Source organism: Culex pipiens, chromosome 3 (assembly GCF_016801865.2).
Source record: "Culex pipiens pallens isolate TS chromosome 3, TS_CPP_V2, whole genome shotgun sequence".
Taxonomy (NCBI): Eukaryota; Metazoa; Arthropoda; class Insecta; order Diptera; family Culicidae; genus Culex; species Culex pipiens.
The window spans coordinates 156,520,958-156,548,518 of record NC_068939.1 but is presented as its reverse complement, the minus strand read 5'-3'; the positions used below and the strand labels follow the sequence as shown (position 1 = coordinate 156,548,518).

General features: G+C 36.3%; 2 protein-coding genes across 2 annotated transcripts in view; both read right to left on the bottom strand.

The window, feature by feature from the left end:
* LOC120413751 (SNF-related serine/threonine-protein kinase) overlaps positions 1-21,919 on the bottom strand; it is an 80,710-nt gene extending 58,791 nt beyond the window's left edge. Inside the window, exon 1 of the mRNA XM_052710210.1 lies at positions 20,640-21,919. The gene's annotated coding sequence lies outside the window, so the exon portion shown is untranslated. The remainder of the gene's footprint in view (positions 1-20,639) is intronic.
* Positions 21,920-25,025: 3,106 nt separating this feature from the next.
* LOC120413864 (uncharacterized) lies at positions 25,026-26,271 on the bottom strand. The gene is made up of 2 exons (XM_039574841.2): positions 26,116-26,271; positions 25,026-26,041 (listed from the first exon to the last, which is right to left on the bottom strand). Exon 2 carries the CDS (start codon positions 26,030-26,032, stop codon positions 25,061-25,063), a length of 972 nt encoding a protein of 323 aa, XP_039430775.1. The 5' UTR covers positions 26,033-26,041; positions 26,116-26,271; the 3' UTR covers positions 25,026-25,060.
* Positions 26,272-27,561: the final 1,290 nt, after the last annotated feature.

The following is a 27,561-nucleotide window of genomic DNA, read 5'->3' as shown; positions in this document are numbered from 1 at the left end:
GAAAATGCTAAGGGCAAAAAGCTAACAGATATCCTGAACTCGAATGAACGTGCTCGACTGTTAGCTTTGGTTTTAGGAAAATCAAAAAAATTGTTGGTTGAATATAATTGACAATTGGTTAAATATTTAAAAGATGAACTTAGGTTTGTTTACGTCTGTCATTTGAAGTTAGGATTCGAACAAGAGCGGTCGATTTGTTGAGTTTGTGTTGTTAATTATGAAGTGAGAGGATGTGAAAGGTGAAAATCACACTATTTGGCTAATGTTGAAGTGGCAAATCAAAGTGAACACTGTTGCAACTGTGGAGGTGCAATTGGTGAGTAAGTTTGTTGATGGTTTCTTTGCAGGTGATCAACTATGAAGAGCAAGACGAGGACATTTGCAAAGAAGATCTCTGATGTGGGGGGAATTCATGACAATGTTTAAAAGGAAGGGAAGGGCAGTGGAAGGAAGCGGCGTGCGAACTCTTGCACGACAATACTTGCACGGGCAAATTTAACGAAATGTTGGTTAATCTAAGTAAGTATGGGTTTATTTTTACCCAATAATTTATCTAATGTGATTTTAATTTGAAAACTGAATCATCAAAAACCTTCGTGCTTACGATGGATACAATTTTTATGGATCATTATTTTTTCAGAATCATCAACCATAAAATACATGGAAAGGCGTACACATAATATCAAATAAAAATTAGATGAAGGGAAATTAAAAAAAAAAAATTGAAAAGATATAAAAAAAGAAGATATTATTATTTTAAAAATGCTGTTGAAAGAAGACTGCTCAATAAACTGGTAAGTAAAACTCAAAATATTGTTTTCAGGAATCGGAGTACGTTGAATAAATTGAATCAAATGCAATGAATGTGTGTTACTAAAAGTAGTTGTGAAATTAATGCAAGCTTGGTAAGTAGCATTATTGATATTTCTTCTTTCCTCATTATAATTATAATTATTTACGTTTCTTTTTTCAGTTTATAGCCGAAATTAAGAATTTTGTATTAAATTACTGATAAATTTTAAATGTCTATTTTCAGCAAAAGGTTCGCTTTGGTGTAAATCCTGTGTCCAGCCACAAAAAAATAACTTAACCTGAGACCGTTGTAGATGATGATGACTTATCGGATGATTTCACAGTGAGGGTAAGTGAATACAACACTTAATTTTATACAAAATAATAAAAAATATAAGCGTAAAACTTGTTGAAAATGTTGCTCGTTTTTTTTAAGGAATTCACGTAGTTGTATGCTTTTTTATAATTTTCTTAGATTTATGCATTGTAATTTTTCAAAATGGTCTACACATACAAGAGGATCCCCTCCTGGTAGATGGAGCGATGTGTTTCTGGTGGTATGATTCTTCCATTCAGGAAATTTTGTGCTCCAATTGACGTCGCTAAATGTTTGAAAGCTAGAGCAAAAATTTCAAAAATCAATATTTTCATATTTCAGACATCAGACAAAATAACTTAACCTGAGACCGTTGTAGATGATGATGACTTATCGGATGATTTCACAGTGAGGGTAAGTGAATACAACACTTAATTTTATACAAAATAATAAAAAATATAAGCGTAAAACTTGTTGAAAATGTTGCTCGTTTTTTTTTAAGGAATTCACGTAGTTGTATGCTTTTTTATAATTTTCTTAGATTTATGCATTGTAATTTTTCAAAATATTAATCAAACTTTACATGTTTTATAGCAACAGTTAAAAAAAAGTTTTGTTTTTTATGCTTTTTAACAGCATTTTAATAACTACATGCAAAAAAAAAACAAATTAGTACAATAAGTTAAAATTTTAGGCAGAATAAATGCGAATATAAAAACTACCAGCATTAATTTGTGAGGCATTATTATAAAATTTACTGCAAATTCAATAAAAATATTGCTAACAACAGCTAATAATTTACTACATGTACGAATATTTTTCTGTAATCAAGTAAGAAATTAGTTGAAAATATAGCTTGAAATTCGGCCCAGCCTGTATCGTTAGATAAATAAAGAAAATATATATCGAAACTAACATAAATTATGTTTAATTAAAAAATGTTTTCTTATAAACCACTAATAATTTGCTGCATGCAGAAATATTTCGGTTGATACAACAAAAAAAAATTGTTAAAAAATTGTTGAAAATATGGCCCAGCCTGTTTTTTACAGAATATTCCACAATATTTCAGCTGAAAACAAAAAAAAAATAGTTAATTTTCTTAAAAAAATATTCTAGCAGTCGACTGCTAGAATATTTTTTCGGCCATTTAACCAACAAAAATGGCAATTCCAACTATTGTTTTAGTTACTTTTAGTTACTGGTGGTCAGCAATTTCGGGTTAACAAAATCAACAATCGATTGTTGAAAAAAAGCTGTGTAAAAAATTAACCCATACTTTTAGTTAAATTAACCAAGATTTTCTTAGATCTTCCCTGGTCGGTCTCTCCGTGTAGTCTTGATTAAAAAAAATTAAAAAAAAATTCGGAGAGGTCGGAAAATTTCACGAATGTTTCATATTTCAACATTGAAAATCGGATTAGTTGCTGAGATATCGACATTAGAAACACATTGACATTGGTGGGTTGTTTGTGTGCGACTTAGTAAACATCAATTTTCCTGTTTTTACATTTTTGCATGACAATATCTCAGCAACTAAGGGTCGTATCAATAAAGTTCAAAAAAGCAAAATATAGAGAATTTTCTCAGCTTGTATTTTTTTTTAAATGGGCAAATATGGGCATACATTAAAAAAAATAACTGCAACTATTTTCAAAAAAGTTACTCAAAAATGGCTACAATTTGAAAACGGTGCACTTTATCAAAATTTCACTAAAGTACTTTTTGATTGCAAATTCGATTTTACATAGAAAAATTAAGTTGAAAATTTTTTGCAACCGATACTTCGGTTTTTTGAAAAAAATCACTATTCATTTAAAAAAATCATAACTCATCCAAAGATTTTTTGCACATTCTGGAAATTTCTGAAAAGTGGGTCCCCTAAAACAAATAAAAAAAAAAGTGACTTTTTGCAAATCAAGATTTAGTGACAAAAACTGAAATTAAAAATCAAAAAAAAAATAACCGTGTATCATTTTTTTTCAGTGTAGTCCTTATCCATATCCAACTTTGCCGAAGACACCAAATCGATCAAAAAAATCCTTCAGAAGATACAGATTTTTTTATTTTCATATATCATATAGCTGCCAAATTTATGTGGAAAATTTTATGGACAAACTAATGATGCAAAATGGCTTCTTTGGGCATACCGAAGGCACCAAAAAAGTTTCAGCTGGTTTAGAAAATACAAAAAAAAAATAAATTAAAAAAGACCTATTGTGTAGAGAATTGCTCCCACTATGATTTAGTATTGCTGTGGTCTTGTAAATGCAAGATTTTGGTATGCTTTTATGGTATTTTATCATCTATTACTGGGCAACCAATGGCTCATTCTGGTCGCTGTTATTTGGTCAAGTAATATAAAAATTTGATAATCCCGTGTTATTTTCCTCTGGGTAGGCCTTCAGAGCCGTCATAAATCATATAAATTTTAAAATGCTGGGAAGAATTATGGTCTTAAATTTACCAAAAAGGTAAGATCATGATTTAGCATTCCCATATGTTATTTTCCCCTCCTCGGACAGGGCAACTAGTACGTACTAGTCTAACGTCGATGTACTCTTAAAAATCCCTGTGCCTCCAATTAGGCCACGCTAATACTCCCTAAAACAACGTTCGCCAAATTCAATTTTCCCGGCATCGCTTCGACGTGTGTGTCGTTTTGTGTTGTTGTTTTTCGCCCTGCACGCCTCACTGGTTTCGTTATACATGTGTGTGTGTGCGCGCTTGTAGCTTTTATAAATAAATCTAGCCGAATAATTAAATTATAACGAGTGACCATCGGGAGGAGAAATTGGAAAATTAGAGCTGCGCGCACCCGACCAACCGACCAATCTTGCGTTGTTTGGTGTTGACGCTTTGGTATTTTGGCAAAATAACATTATACGCGGCTTTATAGACCGGTTGCTGCCGCTAACAAGAGTTGACGCAAGTGTGTGTGTGCGTGTGACGAAAACTTAAAATAACGTCGCGGGGTTTACTTAACCACAAACCCACCCCAAACAGCTGCTGCTGCTGAAACAATTGACGCGGAAATACCAGATGAACGAGCGACGACGACGACGCGAATAAAGGCGATGAGGCGTAATAGATAGCGCGCGCCGTGGTGCGCGGGAAAGAAATCGTTGTTTATATAAATAATCTAGTCGGGGTGTACAATAGAGAGACGGGGATCGATTTTGGGTGAAACGAGAGGTTGAAATGTTTTGAAAAATGTTTTTGAGAAGGTTTCTTGAGGTTGTCAATTAAACACTGCTCGTTTGCACAAGGCCACAAGGAAGTATCTTGATCAAAACTTGAACAAGAATTCACATAAAGAAATGCCTCTTAGGCTCGTTGTTTTTTACAAACGCATCTACTAGTTTCTTCACAAATTGATGAAATTTTGGTTAACAGGCAATGCGTACACAACATTTTACAGCATCCAAATTATTTAAAAAAAGTTTGTTTTTCGAAAAGTTAACTTTGTTAAAATTGTACATAAGAATGTTCTTTTGGACGAATGTTGTGGCTCGAAAATTCCAAAATTAGTATTATTTCAAATTCGAAAAGTAAATTAAATTTCCCATAAAATGACATGTCTTACGATTTTTGACAGTTTAGTAACGGGAATGGCAGCGATTTTAAAACATTTTTTTACTTCATTTGATGAAAAATAGTTTTTTTTTTTAATTTGGAGTACGCCATCAAATCGAGCGTCCAATCTTACACAAAAGTCTCTTTAACACCAAATCTCGTCACGGTTTCGAGCTACAAATCACTGAAAAACGTGTCTTATTAAAATTCCAGAAAAATGAAAGGGGTCGTAACCGTTAAGTTCTTAACAAGAAATTATCCATCAAATAGAACCTAAGCAAGGCTTCAGCGGAAAAAAAATGTAAAATAGACTTTCGTCAGGTAAAAAGTTTGGTCTATTTGTGTAAAACAGGAAAAAGATATAAATATGAAAATAAATTTCAGCCATGCTCATTTCATGTAATTTTTTTTCTCTTAAAATATTCCCATTATAAAGACACGGTCATTAATTTTGTATCAACATTACATTTCAAAACCAATCCTTTCATCAGAAATGAAAAAAAAAATCAAAGTTGATTTTTTTAAATTAATGATTTTAACAGTGAAATTTTAAAAATCGTTGAAATTCTAGAGTCTAGATACCACATTTTTAATACTTTTGTGTAGTGCGCCCATCCCGGGAATTCCCGGGACAAAATTCCCGGGATTTTTCCAAAACCGGGAGTTCCCGAATCCCTGGATGTTCTATAATTTGTCCCCGGAAATTCCCGGAATAAAAAAAAAACAAATTTTGGACTGGAAATTCAGGTTTGGTTGTGGAAGTAGAAAAACAGTTGAATGCTTAGTAATCGATAAGAATTTTAAAGTGTTGTTTTTCAATTTGAAATCAATCAAATTAAATTATTTTTCATCAAATACCGGCATGTGGGGCAAATTAGGACAAATTAAACGAGTTAAGGCAGCTATTTAAGCCACATTTTTTGCATAATGTTTTGAATAACTTCGGTAAAAACAAAAACAGAACAAAACAATGGAGCACTTCCATTCGAGCAATTTTGCTTTTTTCAATAATGCATTCCTTATGAGAGAACTGTCTTTTCTACCACTCGAACTTTGAAAAATATTTGTAACGGCCTAACTTAAAGATAATTTGTAAAATATGTTTTTGCAACAGTTTTTTTTTTTTTTTTTTTTGTTAAAAGTTGAACACTATTATCGAAAAGTAACATTTTACAAAATATTTTTAAATTTGAACGGTAAATTTACTTTACATTATTTTTTCGATTATTTTTTCTTTACTATACTTTTTTTAAATACATGGATGCTTGCAAAAATTCCATTCAAAAAGCGTTTTTCGGGATTGCGAAAAGTGTTTGAAGCGCAACTCGGTGTAAAATTTGTTTTTTTTCAGCACTTTTAGTATTTATCCGATAAATGTTTTTTTTAGACATTTTCAAAGAAATTTTTCAAGCTTTCCGAGTCATGTCATATAAAAAATATATAAAAGAAATATATTTATAAAAGACTTATTTAATTTGAATCACATTGTAGTTCTTCTAAAATTCAAAGCACAACACAAACCAAAAACCATATTTTTTTTAATTTCTTTGAAGCTATTTAAGAACTGTCGTCCTTGTTTAGATTGAAGTGTAGATTATCATCAATTAATATTATCGAGCTAATAAATTAATTGACTTGAAGCTTGAAATACATTACAAATATACAGCAAATCTCCACGAAAAGAGCATGATTCGAAAAGAAACTTCTAACTATTTTTCCTTAAGGGGTTACATACATAAATATGAAGACATTTTGATGTACCATTGCCGAGACACAGCTATTTTAAGTTAGCAGTTTCAAAAAACCGGTGCCAAGATATCTCAATACTGCGTTGACCAAATCGGCTCAAAATTTTGGTGAAGACTCACTAAACGGGTCCTGTTTGCATGACGAAGGCCGATTCTCAAAAAGTTTATTTAAAAAAAAAAAGATAAAAATGATTTCCTGTTTTTCAGATTAAAAATCAGTTTTTGATTTTTCTAACTTTTAAAAAACCTAAATTTCAAAATCGGACTTCGTCATGCACACGAGATATGTCTTAAGAGTCCTCACTCCAAATTTCAGCCAATTTGGTCCATCCCATCTCGAGGTATCGTGGCACCCGCAAATCAGCTCGGTGTTTTGAGAAAAACGCTCACAAAGTTTGACGGTTCGCTTTGCGCATGGCAAAACTTTAAACTTAAATCGTCTTCGTCTTCGACTCATTTAAATCATGAAATAGATTTATAAAACTTTCAAGAGTGATTGGAAATAACCTTTTGAAGGATTTAATTGAAGAATTTGACGACATTTTTTCCGCTAGGTTCGCTGTTGTTCCAGCGGTGTTCGGAATGACAGCCCCATACTGTTTGAGCAGTTTTTAGGGAAAAATCGCGTTTATAATGAAAAATCAAGCATTTTCAGAAAAGTGGGGTATTGCAAAGTGTGACAATTTCGCTAACGATCATAATGCGTGGTGATTTGTAGTGATTAATTGTGACTGGTATTTTATTTAAACGATTTTTCTAAAAAGATGATCGATATTTTGGATAACATGAGTTAAATGTTGCAAAAGTTAGAAGTAATGATGAAATATAATGAAAAAGTGTTTAAACTTTACTTTTCTTCCCGTTTGACCAAAATATTGACCTTAAAAATGCTTTTTGGTGATTTTTTTGGATTTTTTTGGAAAAATTCGAAAAACTGGCAATTTTTTGAGATTTTTTTTGTAATCATACTGTAATATGACTCTAATAGTTTGTTCTAGCAATAATACACACATAAGGAGCATTATCAATTAAATAAAGCTTATTTAAATCAATTTTTCAAAAGATCTTTTTGGTAAATTTGAGGAAAAACCATGAAAAACTAACTCAGCCCCTATGATTTATACATCATTCGATTCGTTTATGCGATTGCCACACTTTACAATAACTTTCATCGACGTTAAAACATATTTGAAGGAAATAAAAATCAAAAACTGCAAAAAAAAATAATATTTCCAAGCACGCTGTCATTCCGAACATCGTTGCGTAGTGCTTCTACTCGCCACCAGGATGCGTGCACGTTTCTGTCGAATCTCTCAATAAATTATCGGAAATATGTTTTTCTGAGATTTTTTACATGTATATAACCCCTTAGAAGCCTTCAAAGCCAGCTAAAGTCAGTTTAAATGGCGCGGAGTAATGATTTTTTGAAAAAAGTGGTTTTTGCAAAAATCGACGAATATGGCCTTTTTTTTGACCACCCTAACTCGGCGTTGGTCACCCTGATGGCCAAACAAAAAAATACGGTTCTAATTATTTCGGCCAAGGATCGGAGAACTTTTTTTCGAATTATGCTTTTACTCGGGAATTCCCGGGATTTCGAAAATATTTTTCTCGTTTCCCGGCAAATTCAAAACCCGGGAAAATTGGACACCCTACTTTTGTGGTTGCTATTTCAGATTTTTTACCATGTATCTTTGAACAAATGGGACATTTTTAACCACAAAATGAATCCTTTCATTGGAAATGCAAAATTTCAAAGTATAGATTTTTATTTATTCAATTATTGATATTTGATATTAATCACTAGAGACTTCTTCTGAAACGGTTGGTGAACTTAAATTTATAACATTTATTTTTCAATCTTAGTGTTTTTCAGATGCTCGGCCAAAACAGAACTTCAAAGATATTCGATGTGGCGAAGAATATCACTGAGAACAACATGAAACCACCAGGTGAGTAGATTTTCCTATTTTTATCTATTACTATTACTCTCTATTACTGGGCAACCAAGGGCACATTTTGATCGCTGGCCCAAGTTGCCCAAGTAATACCAAAATATAGTATTCCGGTGCTATTTTCCTCTACTTGGGACCACCCTGAGCTTAATTTTCGGTTTAAACTACATCTCCGGATGGATTACATCTACCGCGAACGACAGGTGAACAACCGAATTAGACGACTATGCGCGAGAGTGTACAGTCCGATTCAGGTGTCAAACATACTCAAAACCCCGAACGTGCAGATCTCCTCCTCAATCTGCTTACACTTTCCTCGTTCGGTTCGCCACGGTGGCACATAAACATGGTACGAGACCTTAGTTACGGCTCGACGTGCAGCTCTATGGGCCGGAATGGTTTAATTCGATTCGCACCCGCCGACCACGTTGAGCCTAATTGGGATTCGCATCGGTGAAGACCTGCAGCACATCAGTCGAAATGAGTTCCACGGGTTTAAACTCCGAATTTCAACGACTAGCCTCTACTAACGGACGGTACCGTTCACCGAGCGCACACGATATCGGTCGAGGTTCGATGGCTTCCAACTACCGTTTGCCGAGGCGCGGTTTCGCAGAACGAACTATTTGCAGAGGTTTGATTCTCCCCAAAGTTGAACTATCCACTTTCATTTGCGCAGTATCGCCAGAGTCCGATGCCAGGAATGTACCACACCAATTATGCATTCTGCCGGTTGCGGTGGCATTTGCTTGGGTTCAAACTGTCAGCAACATTCCGAGCACTCCGACTCCCAGCCATCACGGACAGGGTCTCCACGAGACGTTCAACAGGCTGTACCGGCCTCGGCCAAAGGAAAAACGTCGTCGTCGTCGGCAAACCGACCAACGATATCATTTTCTATTTAACATTCCGCGTTGAGGCGCTTTTTTGTGCCTCTTGCGATGTTTTTATTTTCATTTTTCAGTCTCGTTTTCGTTGAGCGCGGTGTATTATACACGTATATATTTTTACTGCACTCGCGGCGGCGGCTCAAGTACCTTATGCTTTATTTTCCCTACAACGTTTTCACATCCGTAAACATGAAAGCTGCTGCTTGGTGCTGCTTCTGCTTTTGCTGCTATATACCGGACCCAGAGAGTAGTAGCTCCTATGTGCAGCGTTGAACCACGGCGAAAAGTGACGCCGCTTTTCCGTCCCTGGAACTTTACAGCGAAACTTACCCTGGAAAAGGCAGAGAGAGGAGAAAAAGGTAAAGAATTAGTAAATCATTTCGGGTTTTTACGGTTGGCACCGTCTTTTCTGCTGCGGATATATATGGAAGTGGCATGAATAGACGTGGAAGTGGAAATACATCAAATGCTGCTAAATGAATGGGAAAAGTTTGCTCTTTTATGTGCTGAGGGTGTATGTGTGATTGCAGTTTGTTTTTAGAAATACGGAAGCGGAAGAGTTCTTGCTATAGGGTTACCGCGTAGAGATCTCATCTTTGCTGATTAGAATATCTTAAAACTTTTTGGTAAAAGGTATATCAAACAAAGTCTTCAAGAAGTTGTCCCTTTCAAGGATGACCGTAATCGAAAGTGCGCCCTACCTCTCCATCATAGTTCTGTCCGATTAGTCAAGCATCCCAATGGACACCCCTAAAGCGGAACCGTTGATATACTAATTAGATATCTACCTGGATCCCCCCTAAATGCATCCCGGAGGACACCAAACTATTTATAGAACCCCTTTTCATTACACGGAGTTGGACCCATCATGGCTTAAAGGTAACTAGCGCGGTATCAATCTGCACCCGGATATGACTTTAAAATCAGTTCTTGCATATTCCTTACGGGTTGATGAGGATCGCTCGCGCCACCGAGCCAAGGATTTATTATTAGATTTGGTTTCATCGATTTTTCTCGACGCCGACCGCGACTGGTTACCACTTTTCACCGAAATGTGAAGGAAGAGGGTGGAGGAGAATATCAAAATGTTGGGGTAGAGTAAGGTAGGTTTCGCAGCCCACAGCGCCAGGTAGGGTGTCGGAAAATCTACCAAGGTGTAATTGAATTTAACGAAAATAAGTCGATTGGTGTTATGAATATGGAGTGGAGTTTGGGGTAGGACTGAGCATAAGCTAGTGGCAAATATAGCAACCAAATTGAAAGGGCAGTGGAAAAAGGCCAAATCTGATTCACAAATGAGTATCGAAAATTACATGACATGTGGTAACTCTAGCTTTTTTGGCATTTCATGATATTTATTTTCGTGTTTTTTTTATTTATTTTTTTATTATAAGGCGTTACGAAATCAATTCGGTTAAATACATTTCAGGTATTTCAATTCCAACATAGATATGTGATAGATATCTATTTTTAAATTACCCAACCACAAAATCACACAAACTTTTATCGCGGCGTGGATTAAGGCGTGGGTGTGACAACAAGATTGCATACCACCACGAAAATCTTATCAGACAGTTCATTTATCAGCATCAGTTCGAGTTTGATCAACCAAAAATTTACCCCTTCGAATGCCAATAAAGCAATGACAAATGTAATTTGAAGAATTTTTGCTTCTATTTAGATTGTATTTGAGGGGACTTTTTGATTGTATCCCATTCCCCAGAAATACCGTTTCTCAGAATGGCACATTCCCCAGAATAAACCATTTCCCAGAGATACTTATTGTTGTTGTCATACAAAAAAGGGAAAATTTATATGACAATATTGTAACTCTAGGAAATAAATTTAAGTCTAAAAATGTTTTCAATTCTCAAATCTGAAAAAATGTTACTTAATCCACCGTAGGGTGTTAGATGCCATTCCACACAATAACATAGTTTTGTTTTTGGGAAAATAAAAATGTTCAACCTACAAATGATAGGGTTCGCAGATTTTCAATATTATAGTATCATTTGAATGGCCTTCTAATTATCCACCAAACGATGGATCGCATTATCGATCTGGATATTGCTTTTATCGAAATATCTGTGATCCATATCCCCAGAAAGTGTATACATAACACTTAAGTGCTAATAAGTTTAGACAGGGTTATCAGATCTTCGTCTTATAAATATCTTTCTAAAAATGTATAACATGAGGAGTTTTCTTACAAAAACCACCCTTTTTAAGATCTTCCGGACTTTCCTCAAAATGTTTTTTTAGCATAACTGTTGAAGTACTTTACTAAACTTCAGAATTTCCAATAGGGACTTATGGGACCCAAAGACGGATCGAATGAGACCAAAACGATTAAAATCGGATCAGCCAGTGCTGAGATAATTGAGTGAAAAATTTTCGGTACACACATCCAAATTCAAACACACACACAGAAATTTGTTCAGGTTTTGATTATGAGCCGATATGTATAAATGGGTCTAGGAGCTCGTTTTAAGAAGTTCATTTTTCGAGTGATTTTATAGCCTTTCCTCAGTAAGGTGAAGAAGGCAAAACATTAAATCAAATTCTGCAATCTTATAAACAGTTAGTTATCGTTAAAAATGTACCCATCTTTTTATATCTTCAAATCTTCAAATAATTTTTAAAAGAAGGTGCAAAGTTACAAAGTAGAATGCAAAATTATCTTAAAACGACCCTTCTTATTTCAAAAAGATACAAATATTTAAAAAAAAGTGTAATTTATTTATTAATTTTTTGATAAAAATTACCCTTCTTCATGTTGTTAAATTTTATTTAAAAAAAGAAGAAAAACCATCTATTGTTTATTTTTGGGTTTCATTATATTTATTAAAAAATACACTTCTTTGGGTAAAACAACAACAATATTTTTTTTTTTTTAGAAATAACCTTTTAAAAAAGTAAGCGAGATATCTTGTCTCTGACAAATGATACAGAGCAATTCCATCTCAAATCAGGAATTTTTCTGGAACTTTTGTACCCGACCCTCTCCGATTTCAATGAAACTTTGTAGACATGTTATCCTAAGCCTATATAAGCCATTTTTGTGTATACGGAGCCAATTGTACTCGAAAATAACATTTGAGAAGGGCGTAAGTTATTTAGATATTTTTGTATTCTGTAATTTAAAAATGACTGTAACTCGAAGGCGTTGCATCGTACCAAAAAGTGGTCAAAGACAAACTTGTAGGAAATTGGACGGGCTTTCTGAAAAAAATACACTGAAAGAAAAATTCACGCCACTTCTGTGGGATTTTTCAATTTTTATGTTTAAAAGTTAATTTTTAAGGTGAAGTCACGATTTTTTTTCGTTCAAAATTTTTGAGGAAATAGCCTAAAATGTGACAAAAAGACTCACGAAAAATGCAGGATGGTATGTCTCTCCTAAAAAAATAGAAAAATCATTTACTGAAACTGTTTTTTTGAAAAGTGGTCTAAACGACAAAATTTTTAAAAACCGATAGTGGGAATCGATTCTCCAGACAATTTTACATAAAAGTCTCCATATTGACCACTGTCCCAAGTCCAATCCTTGAGAAGTTACAGCGGTTTTAAAAATAAAAATGTTGAAAAAACAGCTTTTTTGGTGGTTTTTTGCATTTTCTATATGACAGACTTGATTTTTCAGTCTCGAAAATATTTTTACCGGAAAGCTCGTCCAATTTCCCATAAGTTTGCCTTTGACAGCTTTTCAATTGGATGCATGGGCTTACAGATATAAGCTTAATTACATTGCACATAACTGGAAACAGAATATTTTTTTCAGTGTGGTAGAATTCGGGAAGGTAAATCATCCTACGTAAATATTAAAACGAGTCAAATTGAAAAGCTGTCAAAGGCAAACTTATGGGAAATTGGACGAGCTTTCCGGTAAAAATATTTTCGAGACTGAAAAATCAAGTCTGTCATATAGAAAATGCAAAAAACCACCAAAAAAGCTGTTTTTTCAACATTTTTATTTTTAAAACCGCTGTAACTTCGCAAGGATTGGACTTGGGACAATGGTCAATATGGAGACTTTTATGTAAAATTGTCTGGAGAATCGATTCCCACTATCGGTTTTTGAAAATTTTGACGTTTAGACCACTTTTCAAAAAAACAGTTTTAGTAAATGATTTTTGTATTTTTTTAGGAGAGACATACCATCCTGCATTTTTCGTGAGTCTTTTTGTCACATTTTAGGCTATTTCCTCAAAAATTTTGAACGAAAAAAAATCGTGACTTCACCTTAAAAATTAACTTTTAAACATAAAAATTGAAAAATCCCATAGAAGTGGCGTGTATTTTTCTTTCAGTGTATTTTTTTCAGAAAGCCCGTCCAATTTCCTACAAGTTTGTCTTTGACCACTTTTTGGTACGATGCAACGCCTTCGAGTTACAGTCATTTTTAAATTACAGAATACAAAAATATCTAAATAACTTACGCCCTTCTCAAATGTTATTTTCGAGTACAATTGGCTCCGTATACACAAAAATGGCTTATATAGGCCTAGGATAACATGTCTACAAAGTTTCATTGAAATCGGAGAGGGTCGGGTACAAAAGTACCAGAAAAATTCCTGATTTGAGATGGAATTGCTCTACAGCAGAGCAATTGTCTGAGATTTCGGTTTGATTTTTTTTTTTGTATTTTTTAATCCAGCTAAAACTTTTTTGGTGCCATCGGTATGCCCAAAGAAGCCGTTTTGCATCATTAGTTCGTTCATATAATTTTCCATATACAAATTTGGCAGCTGTCCATACAAAAATGATATGTGATCATTCAAAAATCTGTATCTTATGAAGGAATTTTTCGATCGATTTGGTGTCTTGGGCAAAGTTGTAGGTATGGATATGGTCTACACTGAAAAAAATGATACACGGTAAAAAAAAATCTTTGACCGAGTTATGAATTTTTGAATCAATACTGATTTTTTTCAAAAAAATCGAAATATTGGTCGGACAAATTTTTCAACTTCATTTTTCTATGTAAAACCGAATTTTCAATCATATTTTTAAATTTTGATAAAGAGCACCGTTTTCAAGTTATAGCCATTTTTAGGTAACTTTTCTGAAAAAAGTCAAGGTTATTCATTTTAAAAAATTAGTGCCCATGTTTACCCACCGCGGGATACGAACCGGCGACCTCTGGATTGTGAGTCCAGTGCGCGGTCCGATTGATCCACACGGGCGGGACGAAGACCTAAAAATGGCTATAACTTGAAAACGGTGTACTTTATCAAAATTTCACTAAAATACTATTTGATTGCAAATTCAATTTTACATCGAAAAATAAAATTGAAAAAAATTGCGACCAATATTTCGATTTTTTGAAAAAATCAGTATTGATATGATATGAAATGATTTCTCGGTCAAAGATTTTTTGCCCGTTCTGGAAATTTCTGAAAAGTTGGCATTTGATGTCCCCTATAACATATCAGAAAATTAAAAAATAGGGTTTTTTTACCAATCAAGTTTTAGTGACAAAAAGTGAAATTTAAAATCACCAATAAAAATGTACCGTGTATCATTTTTTTTTCAGTGTAGTCCTTATCCATACCTACAACTTTGCCGGAGACACCAAATCGATCAAAAAATTCCTTCAAAAGATACAGATTTTTGAATTTCCATAAATCATTTTTGTATGGCCAGCTGCCAAATTTGTATGGAAAATTCTATGGACAAACTAATGATGCAAAATGGCTTCTTTTCGCATATCGAAGGCACCAAAAAAGTTTCAGCCTGATTAAAAAATACAAAAATTAAAATTAATTTAAAAAAACCGATTTCGTAGAGAACTGCTCTGATGATTCTGTAACGAAGTTATCACGATATATTAAATACTGGCTTCAACCTTGGCCAAGATCGAGGGACAAAAGCTGCAAAATATTTGCATCAATCTAATTAAAGAAGTACACAGAACGCTAATTGACACAACATTTACGTCGTATCGATCTTGAAACACTTTTTACCAGTAGCTCCCCCATATTTACACGGTTCAAATCAACTGATCAAATGTTTGATGTTTAAGGATGACGTGCAGGATGGAGAATGTGACCGCCGAGAAACGTGCATGGCGCTCTTGGTGACGTTCGCTGAACACATGTGTGTCTGCGATTGCTTAAGCATTTAAGATGCTTTAGCGATTCGTTAGAATGACCTTGTTTTTATACGAAATTTTCCTTTTGCGTTTTATCGGATTTTTTGCTGCAGATCCTCGCGCAAGTTACTTCCATACGACGAACGAGCAAACTATGGAAATTTGAATGTCATTCTCTCCTGGAAGAAAGAAACGCTAGGAAGTGCATTGGAAATGAGGCACTTCCGTTGGTACAACTCCGCGCCACGAGCACCAGCGCCAAGTAACAAAGGGTTATTTGTATGGAAATGAGCGCGAGATTCAGCTTCTGATTCTGAACGGGGATGAAATTGGATTGAAGGTGTAAAACTAGGTCAAGAAGCCCCCAACTAACTCCATTGAAACAAGAACCGAACCGAACTGACGACAGTGTCAACTCATCCATCAACCGCGTTAATATTGAGTACACGTCCCGCTTTTTACAACCGCTGCGCGGCTGATTGGATCAGCCCGTGTGTCCAGAATACGCGGGGAACATGATGGATTATAGCTTTATACCGCACACAGGTAGGAAGTGCGGCAGCGGTACCACACCTGAATGAAATTTACAATTCAAAGCCTGGGGCACGATAAAATGGGCTGTAGAACTGGAGTATGAGGTACATACGGTGCGAATCAGGAATAACAAAGAAATAAACGTGCCAAATTGAATTAAACCGAAAGATTGGTTTGCCTTTTTACCGGGTATTAGAGGTTCGTGTTGGTTGAAATTGTATGACTATAAATAAACAGGTGTCGATTCTTGTAGGTACCTTTTGATGCTTTGTTAGTTAATCAGTAGAAACTAAAATGTCATTTTATCACCCTCTTTGTGTTATACCAAAAAAAAAACGTTTCCTTCCGTTTGAAGCAGAATCGACAGATCCGTACTAAAATTCCTCAGATGTCTCAACTCAGCAAACCGCTACAACACCACTAATCGGAAGCCGTAAATTGTTTTAACTGGACCTGCGACCACTACTGGTCTATACGCAACTCTTGAACCTGGGCGACCTTTGTCGGGCAATTTTAATTGGTCATTATAACCGACCAATTCTGGTAGCAGCAGGCAGCACCACCAACACCACATGATTGGTGGAGTATATTAGATCCCCCAACAGTGATAGCAAACTCAGAGCAGTCAAGGTCGGCTCACAAATTGTGATGTAATAACCAAGTCTACGCGCGCAGTCCGGGTATCATCAACAACGCTCGTGTAATCGTAAAAACGGAATTAAACCGAACACACTCGTTGCCCGCCGCGGTTGCTGTTGATAGAGTCAGCTGGCCAAGTGTTGATAGCGCAATTTTACGATGTGTCATGCGACGACGTTTGAAGACCCCAAGGTCGCCCGAAACAGAATTCCATTTGACATTCCGAAAGGTCGCTTCGATTTTTGGCTTCCTGATATAGCGTCGGGGTGACCTCACCAACGAAGGTAGAACTCGATTCCCCCACAGCAATCACAAAACTGCAAACTGATGTGAATGCAGTTTTGTACCCGGGCGAAGGTGATCTTTTACCGCAACAATTTGAGGTTGGCTCAAGGCTGCGCCAGAACGGTAGAACGGTGACGGGGTGTTGTGACAAACGTCACCGCTGGGGAGAACCGGTAAGCGATCGAAAGGGGTTTCTAGAGGACGCGACGAAGATATCGGATAAAACTTATGTTTTCAAATTCGGTTGATCTTCTTTTGTCACAACGGATATTTCTACATTTCTTTCTGCCATCTGCTCAACCTCACTTGAAAAATGAACTTCTTGATTAGACCTCCTAGACCCACCTTCGCGTATACATATCTACTCAGGACCAATCTGAGCAAATGTCTGTGTGTGTGGTGGGAAGCTGATCAAAAAATTATCACTCGATTATCTCTGGACTCGGTGAACCGATTTTGTCCGTTTTTGACTCATTCGATCCGTCTTGGGGTCCCATAAGTCACTATTGAAAAATATGAAGTTTTGTTTAGTACTTCAAACATAATGCTAAAAAAACGATTTTGACTAAAGTCCGGAAGATTGTAAAAAGGGTGGTTTTTGTAAGGAAACTCGTCATGTTATAAATTTTTAAAAAGGTAATCAAAAACCCTTTCCAACGATCCTTTGAAAATAAATATGATTTTGGGTAAATTTTGAATATATGGTCAATGACCATTGGTCATACAAAATTAAAAAAAAAAACATTTTTAGATGCTAAATCAAATTTGCAATTAAAATTAATTTTGAAATTGTTATTTTTTCAATCAAGTTCTTCATTTTCAAGTTATATGCATTTTTAAGTCTAAATAGCTCGAAAAGTTCAGACATTTTGCTCCATTTTATTTTAGGATATTGTTTTTGCTGAGATGCAGCCTCTTAATTACCCTCTACCGTCCAATTTTTTTTCGTTTTTTTTATTTTTCCCGTATTTATGAGGTTATTTTGAGCAACTTTTGTTCTACGAAAAACTTTACTTCTCTTGTTTTATGTTTTTCATGTTCTATTTTTAGTATTTTAATTTGCATTTATCTTGTTTAGTTTATGTTTGTTTTTTTAAGTATTTGGCCTATTCTGGCACGTCCTGTCATTTCATTTTGCCTTTCTAATTTTTTCATGTTTTTACAGTCACTTTTTAAATTTTTTGCTTGTTTTTTACATTTTCTACTTTAGAATGGCACCATTATCATTTGAATTGTAAAATAGTAGTTTATGCAACAAGTTGCAAAAAGAGGATTTTTTCAGCACGAGTCGTACATTTATCCAACGAGGTTCACCGAGTTGGATAAATACGAAGAGTGCTGAAAAAATCAAATTTTGCAACGAGTTCCATACAACATTTTTTGCAATTTCGAAAAAACACCCATTGAGTGAAATTTTAAGTCGAATTTTCATGTATTTTGTCAATAAATCGTTTAAATCAAAAAAATGTTGAAAAGTGTTACTTTTCGAAACAAGTGCTGAAAAGTTCAACTTTTCAGCACCCATTTCAGTGCTGAAAAGTAGAACTTTTCAGCATTTATTTTGAAAAGTGTTGCTATTCGATTCTGTTATTTTTGGTACAGAAAAGTAGGCTATTTCGTCGTTCAAGAATGACAGGAAAAGTAAGTAGTTTCACGACGGAATTGCAAAAAATATATTTAAAGGCATAGTCTGGGACACTACAACAATTATTGCATACTCCTTTTACTTAAAATTACATTTTCAAAAACATTGCCAAAGTCACATAAACAAGGCTCACTTCCAACCATAGAATTTCGAAATTTCTAATGCTTTTTAAAGATCAAAAATTGGTTGGAAATGGATTTTTGGCGATTTTTTTAATCTTGAAGCGGGGTTGGGTTGTAGAGAGTTGATAATTTTTATATAGGGCAAAATCAGGCAAGGTGAAAAATTAGTTCTTCTCAAGAATTTTATATTGTTTTACTTCTTTTATTCTTATTTAAATGTATTTGGGCTATTTTTTTCTTTTTTCTAACTTGAACAGTTTTTGGAATAGTTTTTTTTTGTAATGTATTAATGTTAAGGTAATTTTAGTCAGTTTTAAAACATTCAAACATCCGTAGTCCTTCAAAAAGTTTTTTTTAGAAATGAGTTATGTTTAACACACATCAAAGAATTAATTTATTCTTACTTTTTCTGTATTTCTGTTGGGGTTTTTTTTTAAATGATTTATGAAAATTCTTATACAATCCAGACTCGATTATACGAAGCCTCAATTATCAGAAGTTTCGATTATTCGAAGTTCGATTATCCGAAGGTTTGTATGGGACTTCGGATAATCGAATCACGAGCAAAATATTTTATCATTTTTTGCCATCTTGGATTAAAAAAATCTCTTTAACGGACTTGGTCGTATCTAAGCTCGACAATCAAAGTTTAGACAACAACAAAAATTTGGTTATTCAATTATCCAAAGGTAAATTTCGGATAATCGAGTCTGGACTGTATAATTTAACATATTTAATATTCTTTCGAAATTCTTGCTTCCGTTTTTTGGCTTTGTTTAAATTGTTAATATGAGAAATTAGTTTCAATTATAGTTTAGATTTAGAACAGATTTAAAAAGTATTACTTTTCGAAACAATGACTGAAAAGTTCTACTTTCAGCCGTCAAATGAGGCTATTCAAGTGAACTTGTTCGCAAATTACAAATTCTTTTCAAGATTGTTTTGATTTTCACACAGTAAAATGCTTATGTGCTCTTTTAAAATGTTGCTCAACACTTGTCGTAATTTATCCCACTCGGTGTACGAATCGTGCTCGAACAATCCTCATTTTCAACTAGCTTTTTAGAAATTCAAAATTTAATTCAAAATCAACGTAACAACTTTCCAAAAGGGCTATAACTTCTAATGTCAATAAATAGGGTTTCCGCCAGATTCTTGTAAAGCGAACTAAACCGTCCTTTTATTTTCACCCAATCACGAGGGGCAAATATTTTGTTTACTGCAACTTCCGACGTATATTTAGACACATTAAATTTTCGTTATTGCAAATTCACAAAATCAATCTAAATGTATGTTTCTGATGTCTCTGACCACAACTCTACAACAAAAACAGAAACGAAAAACGAAACGAAGTTGACTTTATAGCTGTCGGCCACCATTGCTAGTACCCACCACTAGTGTCTTCCTTTTTAACTACAAGGACTTCGCCGCCCTGGGCTCCTAAGTGTACTAGAGTATGGCACGGAGCGACGGCGCCGAATACCCATATTTACACAAAGAATTTTAGAGCGCCCGCCGCGGGATTCGAACCGGCGACCTCTGGATTGTGAGTCCAGTGCGCGGTCCGATTGATCCACACGGGCGGGACAAAAACAGATCTGTATGATACTATGAATTCTGGACGACGAAACTGAAGGCACGTTTTTCAAAAGAGCTTAATTTCTTTTTCTCGATGTTTAGTAGCAAAAATAGTAGAAACAATTTCAAATTGTTGGGTATGATGAAATGTATGCTATTTTCTATTGAACTTTTACAAAATTTATGATTTTTATTCATTTTGCGTGTAAAAGGTTTTGTTTGCAAAATTTTGAATTTGGATTTTCTCGAAACGGCAGGGATACAGGTATCACCCTTTTCAAATGTTGTTACTGATTTGGTAAAAAATTATTTTTATATCGCAGCCTGTTCAGGAGCGGGGTTAAGTCTTAGGGGGTGAATTTTACGTTCTTTTGGAAATGTAACGAGTATTTTGTGTGACTACTAACTCTCTCTACGCTAGCGGAGTAGTTTTTCCACCGGAGTGGATCGATATTTTGAACTTACTTGAAATTCTATCCGCACACGGCTCTGCGAGTCTGCTTCTATCCCAAACACACAGGGTTTTGCCCCGGTGTACGCGACCTCTCTGGCACTGCTGCTCCTTCTGCCTCTATTCCCACGGAACAAACACACGACGAGCAGACATTAAATTCAGCAGATCGTAGGATTGGAATAATACACTTTATTTTTCCTTATCTCTCGCTGATTATCGGGGTTATTCACTTCACTTTGTAGCCTTTTTTTTCCTCGGAGCCAACTTTGTAAACATTCACACAAGCTGTACGGACACGACACAGATTCACAGATATCTTTCCCCTGCGGCTCCACGATTAGCTGAAATTTGCGATCCCCGCGACTCGATTTCTTCTTTTCCCCTCTGCGGTCACAAAACCAACCCGAAATACGCACTCACTCGCGCTTAATGCGCTTCCACGGTGTTCGCCCACCTGCGAAAAAACGCCAGCCGCAGCCAGCCAGCGCCAACCAGACCAGGCCAACGCGAGTTGAATTTCTTGTTTTGACCTTATTCGGCCAGTTGTGGCCCGCGACGAGTGGTGGCGCGGCCCACTTTTCACGGAACCTGCTACGGGTTACGCTGCTTCAACGGTGGATTTAATATTCCTTGTTGGGGGGCGAGGTTCGGTCAATTAATTACTTGCAGAAATTGAAATTGCACGGATCCAGTTCCGCTATGATTCGAAGACAATCCTTTCTTGCTGTATTATATAATTTTATCCCGAATCCAGACCTTTATTTTGCTCAGTGGGAGGTCAAACTAGCTCTAGACAACCATGATTGTCACTTTTGGCAGCATCAGCACCATTTTGACTGGTTCTTCCGAAATTTTCGTTCCGTTCCTCGACGACCTCATAGCGGGTCTCTACCCTTCTTCACTCTTACTTCATTCGGCCGGAATCCGGACCGCTTCCATCAGGCACGAGGCCATTTTACGCCGCGTGAGGTGCTGGCCACACACGGAAAGCAGTGTGACCCAAACCCCGTCCGGGAGGGCGCTGTCAGGAGAAGAAAAATTCTCACACCAGGCGCCCAAGCCAAGCCAAAAAATTCCTTCACTCGAAAAAGGGCAGCCTCAAAAACACTGCTCCCAGGCCGCGACGAATCCGCCCACTTCCCGCGAGGACACACGACGACACCCGATCCGATTGGGGGGGAACACGGTTCCACTAGTGATTCGATCAATTTTGTAATGATTTTCAAGTATTTTTTGAGTTTTTTTTTTCTCGACTTTACACGAAACAACACTCCGCCGACATCTTCACAAGACGTTTGGACAACGATTGGATGTCAAGGCAGGAGAAAAGTTTCCACGAGCGTGGTTCTCTCGCTCTCTCGCGATTCGATTTGATTTTTTACACGCTGCGGCAGGGTTGTGCAATTTGTGCGTGTACTCAAGTTTGAGTACGGATAGCAAATAATTTTAATGGGGACAACAAATTCGTATAGTTTTTGATGAAAAAAACATCATGATTTGGATTTGCTTATTTGAATGCGACTGAAAATTACAAACGTTTAAATAATTTTGTATTCGATATAATTAGGTGAGAGTGGGAGACTTTATCCCCTTTTTTTGTATCGCACATTACTTTCTTGATTTCTCACTAAACTATACAACATATCTAGAGTAATTTTTTTATAAGAACTTTTTTGCATGAATTGAAAGCTTAAACATTGATCCGCCTGTGTGGATCAATCGTACCGCGCACTGGACTCACAATCCAGAGGTCGCTGGTTCGAATCCTGAGGCGGACGCAAATAATTCTAAGTGTTTATATAGGTATTCGGTGCCCTCTCTCCGTGCCATACCTTCACACTTAGGAGACCCGGGAGGCGGTGTCTTGTCGCAAAAAGAACGATACACGTCTGTGGATCCGTTGATGAAACCTAAAGGTTTAAGAGGACCACCAAGCGCTTTAAAAAAATATTTTAAACTGGCGAAGAAATCTTAAGCAAAATGTTTCTTATTCATCCAAACTATTGATTTTCTATAAGTAAGTTACAGCAATTTCACATAAAGCCTGAACATTTGTGTTCAAAACATAACAAGTTTAGTATGTAAAATGTATCAAAACTAAAAATATTATTTTTTAGACCAAAATTGAGCATGTTTACATAAGCTGGTAATTTGTGTCTACTAAATATTTGAATAAAGGTTCTAACTGCAGAAAGTCATCTACAACTATACTAAAGGAAACTATGTAAGAAAAACTTGACCATTTAATTAAGCTTGAGGCTGATTCCAGTGACTGTAAAAATCTTGGTAGAAATGCATGGATCAAGTGTCCCTAATTGCACTTTTAAAAAAAATTGATTGTAAAAATAGTATGATGATAAATCTTACGTCAAATGCGTGAGGGTTTTGTAGTTGATAAGTTTATCAAACAATTCATGCAAATTTTTTTCAGTTTTTTCTATATACATATCAAAACAAAGAAAAAAGTTCTCCTGAATGTTTTTTGCAGCACTTTTAGGAAAATGTTTGTAACTTAATCCGAACCAGAGGGATAATTCATAACAACAATTATTTAATTTTCTAGCAGAAAAATACAAAAGATCAGACATACAAATAGATATTCCAAAATTCAAAAGTTAAAAAAATAAGATCTTAAAATTGAAAAAAAGTAAGTATTTAAAATTCGGTTAATTGAAAAAAAATTGCTAACAAAATAAAAAAACTCAAAAATCTAGAGATTTTAAAAATTAATTTGAGTTCGTACTCAATTATCCAAAGTCCTTGCCAAGTTTCACTCGGTGTAATCGAAACACGAAATTTTTATTGTTTCAGAATTTAAGAATTTAGAATTTTTAGAATTAAAGGCAAGATTAAAGGATTCTATTATTTAAGAATTTAATTTTCAATTTCAATTAGTGTTTAAATACATGTTACATTCTAACAGTTCTTCTGCAGGATGTCACATTTTTATTTCAGATATTTGGAGAACCTTTCTACTTAGAGCAATTCATAAGCCTTTACAGGGAGGGTACATTTATCTAAGTTAAGTTTGAGGAAAAAATAATTTAAGAATTTAGAAATTTCAATTTGCAAATTGAAGGATTTTTAAATATGACAATTCCAGATGTTCAATTTCTAACATCAAAATTTCAAAGATTTAGAATTTTAGTTTTTCGATTCTTTTTTATTTTTTTCGATTCATGCATTTTTGAATAATTATTCAATTATATATTACACAATATTATTCTTCAATTTTCAAATGCTTTCATTTTTGAATTTGTGTTTTATTGTGCATTATTTACGTGCGTGTCAGAAATATCTCTATAGTGAATAAATCTGTTTGCACTCTTCGGCAAAGTCCCAGTCACGACGTTCTAGCAGGATTCTAACAGAGTTTGGGCTCATGACGTTTCAAAAAAAAATTAAAATCGTAAAGAGGCTCATAATCGGTAAAAATTAAAACGCACCGATTTTACGGGTTAAATCCCAATTGAACTTCAAAGTCAAAGCAAAGGTCCTGTCTGAACCAATCAAGCTCATATTTGGGTTCGGGCCCACCTTAGTACTCCTAGGGGATTATACAACTGACGAACTGACGTGCCACCAGGAACAAATTTGTCGATTCTTTTTGACCGCACAATGTTTCGTTTTCTTTGTACTATTCTCTTCTTCTGTGATTGTCAGAATTCGAGTTTGATGTTTTGTCACATCAGCCGCTTCTTTGCTGTGAAGAATTATGGAAAAACTTGTGAAAATAGCGGATAAGAGATGGAATGGAAATGTAACGAATAGTCTAAAACAAGCCTAATTTGGAAGTTTAACGCAATTTGTTGCCTAATTTTTCTTTAATGTTTACCGTTATGTTCAGAATTCGCCAAAAAATATTCAATTTAAATTGATTTAATCTTAATCTATTGAAATTTAATCACTTTTGGCTACTTTAGCAGAAGTAGTCAAAATGGATCCAATTTAGCCAAATTTAATCAGTTTTAGTTAAACGTGCATTCTTTGCTCACGCAAATCTCCGAAAGAGAGCGAGCGAAGAAGCTAGATTGCTCTCTCGCGTCAACTCGCCCGCACTCATACCAACGCACCGGGCACATCGCTGGCGTTTGAAAAATGAAAACAAACCGCACATCCTCGCACACACAGCATAAAAATATGCTTCACATGCGAGTATTTTGAAAATGGCTGCTGATGTTCTCTCTCTCTTGCGATTTTAATGAATGATTTTGGCAGTTGATTAATGGTTTGCTCTCGCGGCGAAAATGGGCCAGGAATGAGCGAGTTGTTTTCTTTTGAATTGGACGTTAGCAGTCGCATCTTTTTAATTAATTATTTCTTTTTCAAATATTCCCGAAATTGCAAGAGCAACTTAATGTTACGACTTTATTGATTAGCTTCTGATTGAAATCAAATGAAGGAATGTTTAGAGCTTGTATATCTCTTCCATTCAGAGCGCAAGGTTAATGATATCCTTGTCCTGAATGTTGTAGTACGACAGCGAGCAGCCATTTTCCAGTTCCTGTTGGTTGAAGATCAGACGCTGTTGGTTTGGAGGGTAGCCTTCCTTCTCCAGGATCATGTTCTTCACATCCTTAACGGTGTTGAAACGTCGAGGCCGCAGCGTCATGGTCTTCCCGGCCGAAAGCTTAACGTAAATCTCCATGTAGGGGTTGCAAACATTGCATGGTCCTCCCAGTCGTATCAAAAGGTGAATGGTGTCCTTGTTCTGAATACAGTAGTCCGCCAAGGTGCGTTCATCGTCAAGTTGCTTACTGTTGAAAACCAGACGCTGCTGATCCAGAGGGATTCCCTCCTTTTGCTGGATCATGATCTTTACCTCCTCTACGGTGTTGAAACGTCGAACTGGCATCGTCATGGTCTTGCCGGTCAACGACTTCACCATAATCTCCATGTTGGGGTTGCAAACGTCGCATGATCCTCCCGATTGTAGCAGAAGCAGCATGGTGTCCCCATGCTTAACGTTGTAACCCGCCAAGGTGCGGCCATCCTCCAGTAGCTGGTAGTCGAAGATAAGACGCTGTTGGTTAGGGGGGAATCCTTCCTTCTCCTGGACCATAATCTTCACATCGCCAACGGAGTTGAAGCTACGTAGACGCAGCGCGATGGTCTTCCCGGACAATGTCTTGACCAAGATCTCCATCGAGGGGTTGCAATCTGTGCACGGTCCGCCCGCTTGTTGCGCCACGTGAATGGTGCCCTTGTCCTGGACGCTGTAGTCCGCCAAGGTGCGGCCATCCTCCATGACCTTACTGTCCGCAATCAAACACTGTTGCTCGGTGGGACATCCGGCCTTCTGCTGGATCATGACCTTCACGTCCTGAACGGTGTTGGATGGTTCAACCTGCAGTGTAAAGTGCTTTCCGCACTTTGTGGCCAGACTCTTGATAATGATATGCATTGTTGGTTGCTGCGAAAGAAAGGAAACAGAAAATTGTAACAACGAAAAATCACAAGTTTTTTTTCTCACTATTTTCAGCTTACTTTTTGCTGCTCCGACGCGTTCGTGCGTGCTGGTTTGTTGGTGATTTGCTTGCGAATGCGCCAAATTTTCCGATTTGGTACAGTTGGCAGCAGTTGCGGATGTCGGTGGCTGCACGGTTACGTAATTTAACTCAATGTTGGGTTTTTAAAAATACACATTTGCTGGAGCAACATTTGAACAGGGCGCTAAGTATAGAGCTTTATCACCGACAGCTTTATGACGTTTCGCGTACGCACTCTAGCGCACCATTTGATTTTGCTGGCTGACAAAATTTAACCTCACTTTATTTTCGTGTACGTACACGCAATACATACGCAAGTATCCAGGTTTTTAAGCGAAAATGGCGTTCGAGTGTGGTGCATGACAAGAAGCTAAAGTACGACAAGCACGTGAACTACATCATCGGGAAGGTGGATCGGTCCATCAAAGCGCTCTACTCCCTGCTGAATCGGCGGTCGAAGCTGAGCATCAAGAACAAGTCGCTAGTGATAAAGTGCATCATCCGTCCAATGCTGACCTACGCTGCTGCGGTCTGGGGCAACTGCGCCAAATCGCACCGAAAGCGACTCCAGGTGAAGCAGAACAAGCTGCTCAAGATGGTGCACAACCTGGACCCGTGGTACCCGACCGACGATCTACACAAGCTGGCCGGCGTCGACACCATCGACGCAAGCATCGAAAAGGCAACGAGAACCTTCAGGACTTCATGTGGGATGTCAACGAATCCGCTCATCGAAGCACTCCTCCGTCAACAACTGTGATATTAGTTTTTAAGCCAAACATAGATCTAGGGTTTTTTCTCAAAATTTATTTTCCCTAAAAGAACACCCAGTTAGCAAAATCTAAACTTAGAAATATGTATCCTCCCTGCAAAGGCTTATGAATTGATCTCAGTTGAAAGGTTCTCCAAATCTCTGAATTGCAAATGTAACATCCTGGAGCAGAACTGTTAAATTCTAATAAAAACACAATTGAATTGAATTTGTAAATGGCGTTCGAAAGGTGAACGCCCGAAATGTCAAAATCACGCAGTGGTACCAACATTACGAAGAAAGTGTGCCATGGCATGACAGCCACATTTTTTTTCTAATGTTGGTGCTACTGCGCGATTTTGACATTTCAGACGTTCACCATTCGAACGCCATCTTCGCTTAAAAACCTTGATATTACTCTATATTGACAGCTACCCGGTCAGCGCGTTCCGTTTAAATTCCGATCAAAATTCCGCTTGAGCTAAACAAACCCAGTCACGAAATATTCTAGCAGAGCTGGTTCTGCCAGAATCCTGCTAGAATGGTGAAACATTTCTGCTAGAATGCTGTAAGAATATGCAGCTCTGTGAGAACTCTGCTAGAATCCTGCTAGAACGCCTTGACTGCAGTGGGAAAGAGTTCTCGGCGCAGTTAAGTTGCGCCAAGCAAAAAGTGGCAAATGAGACAAAAAAG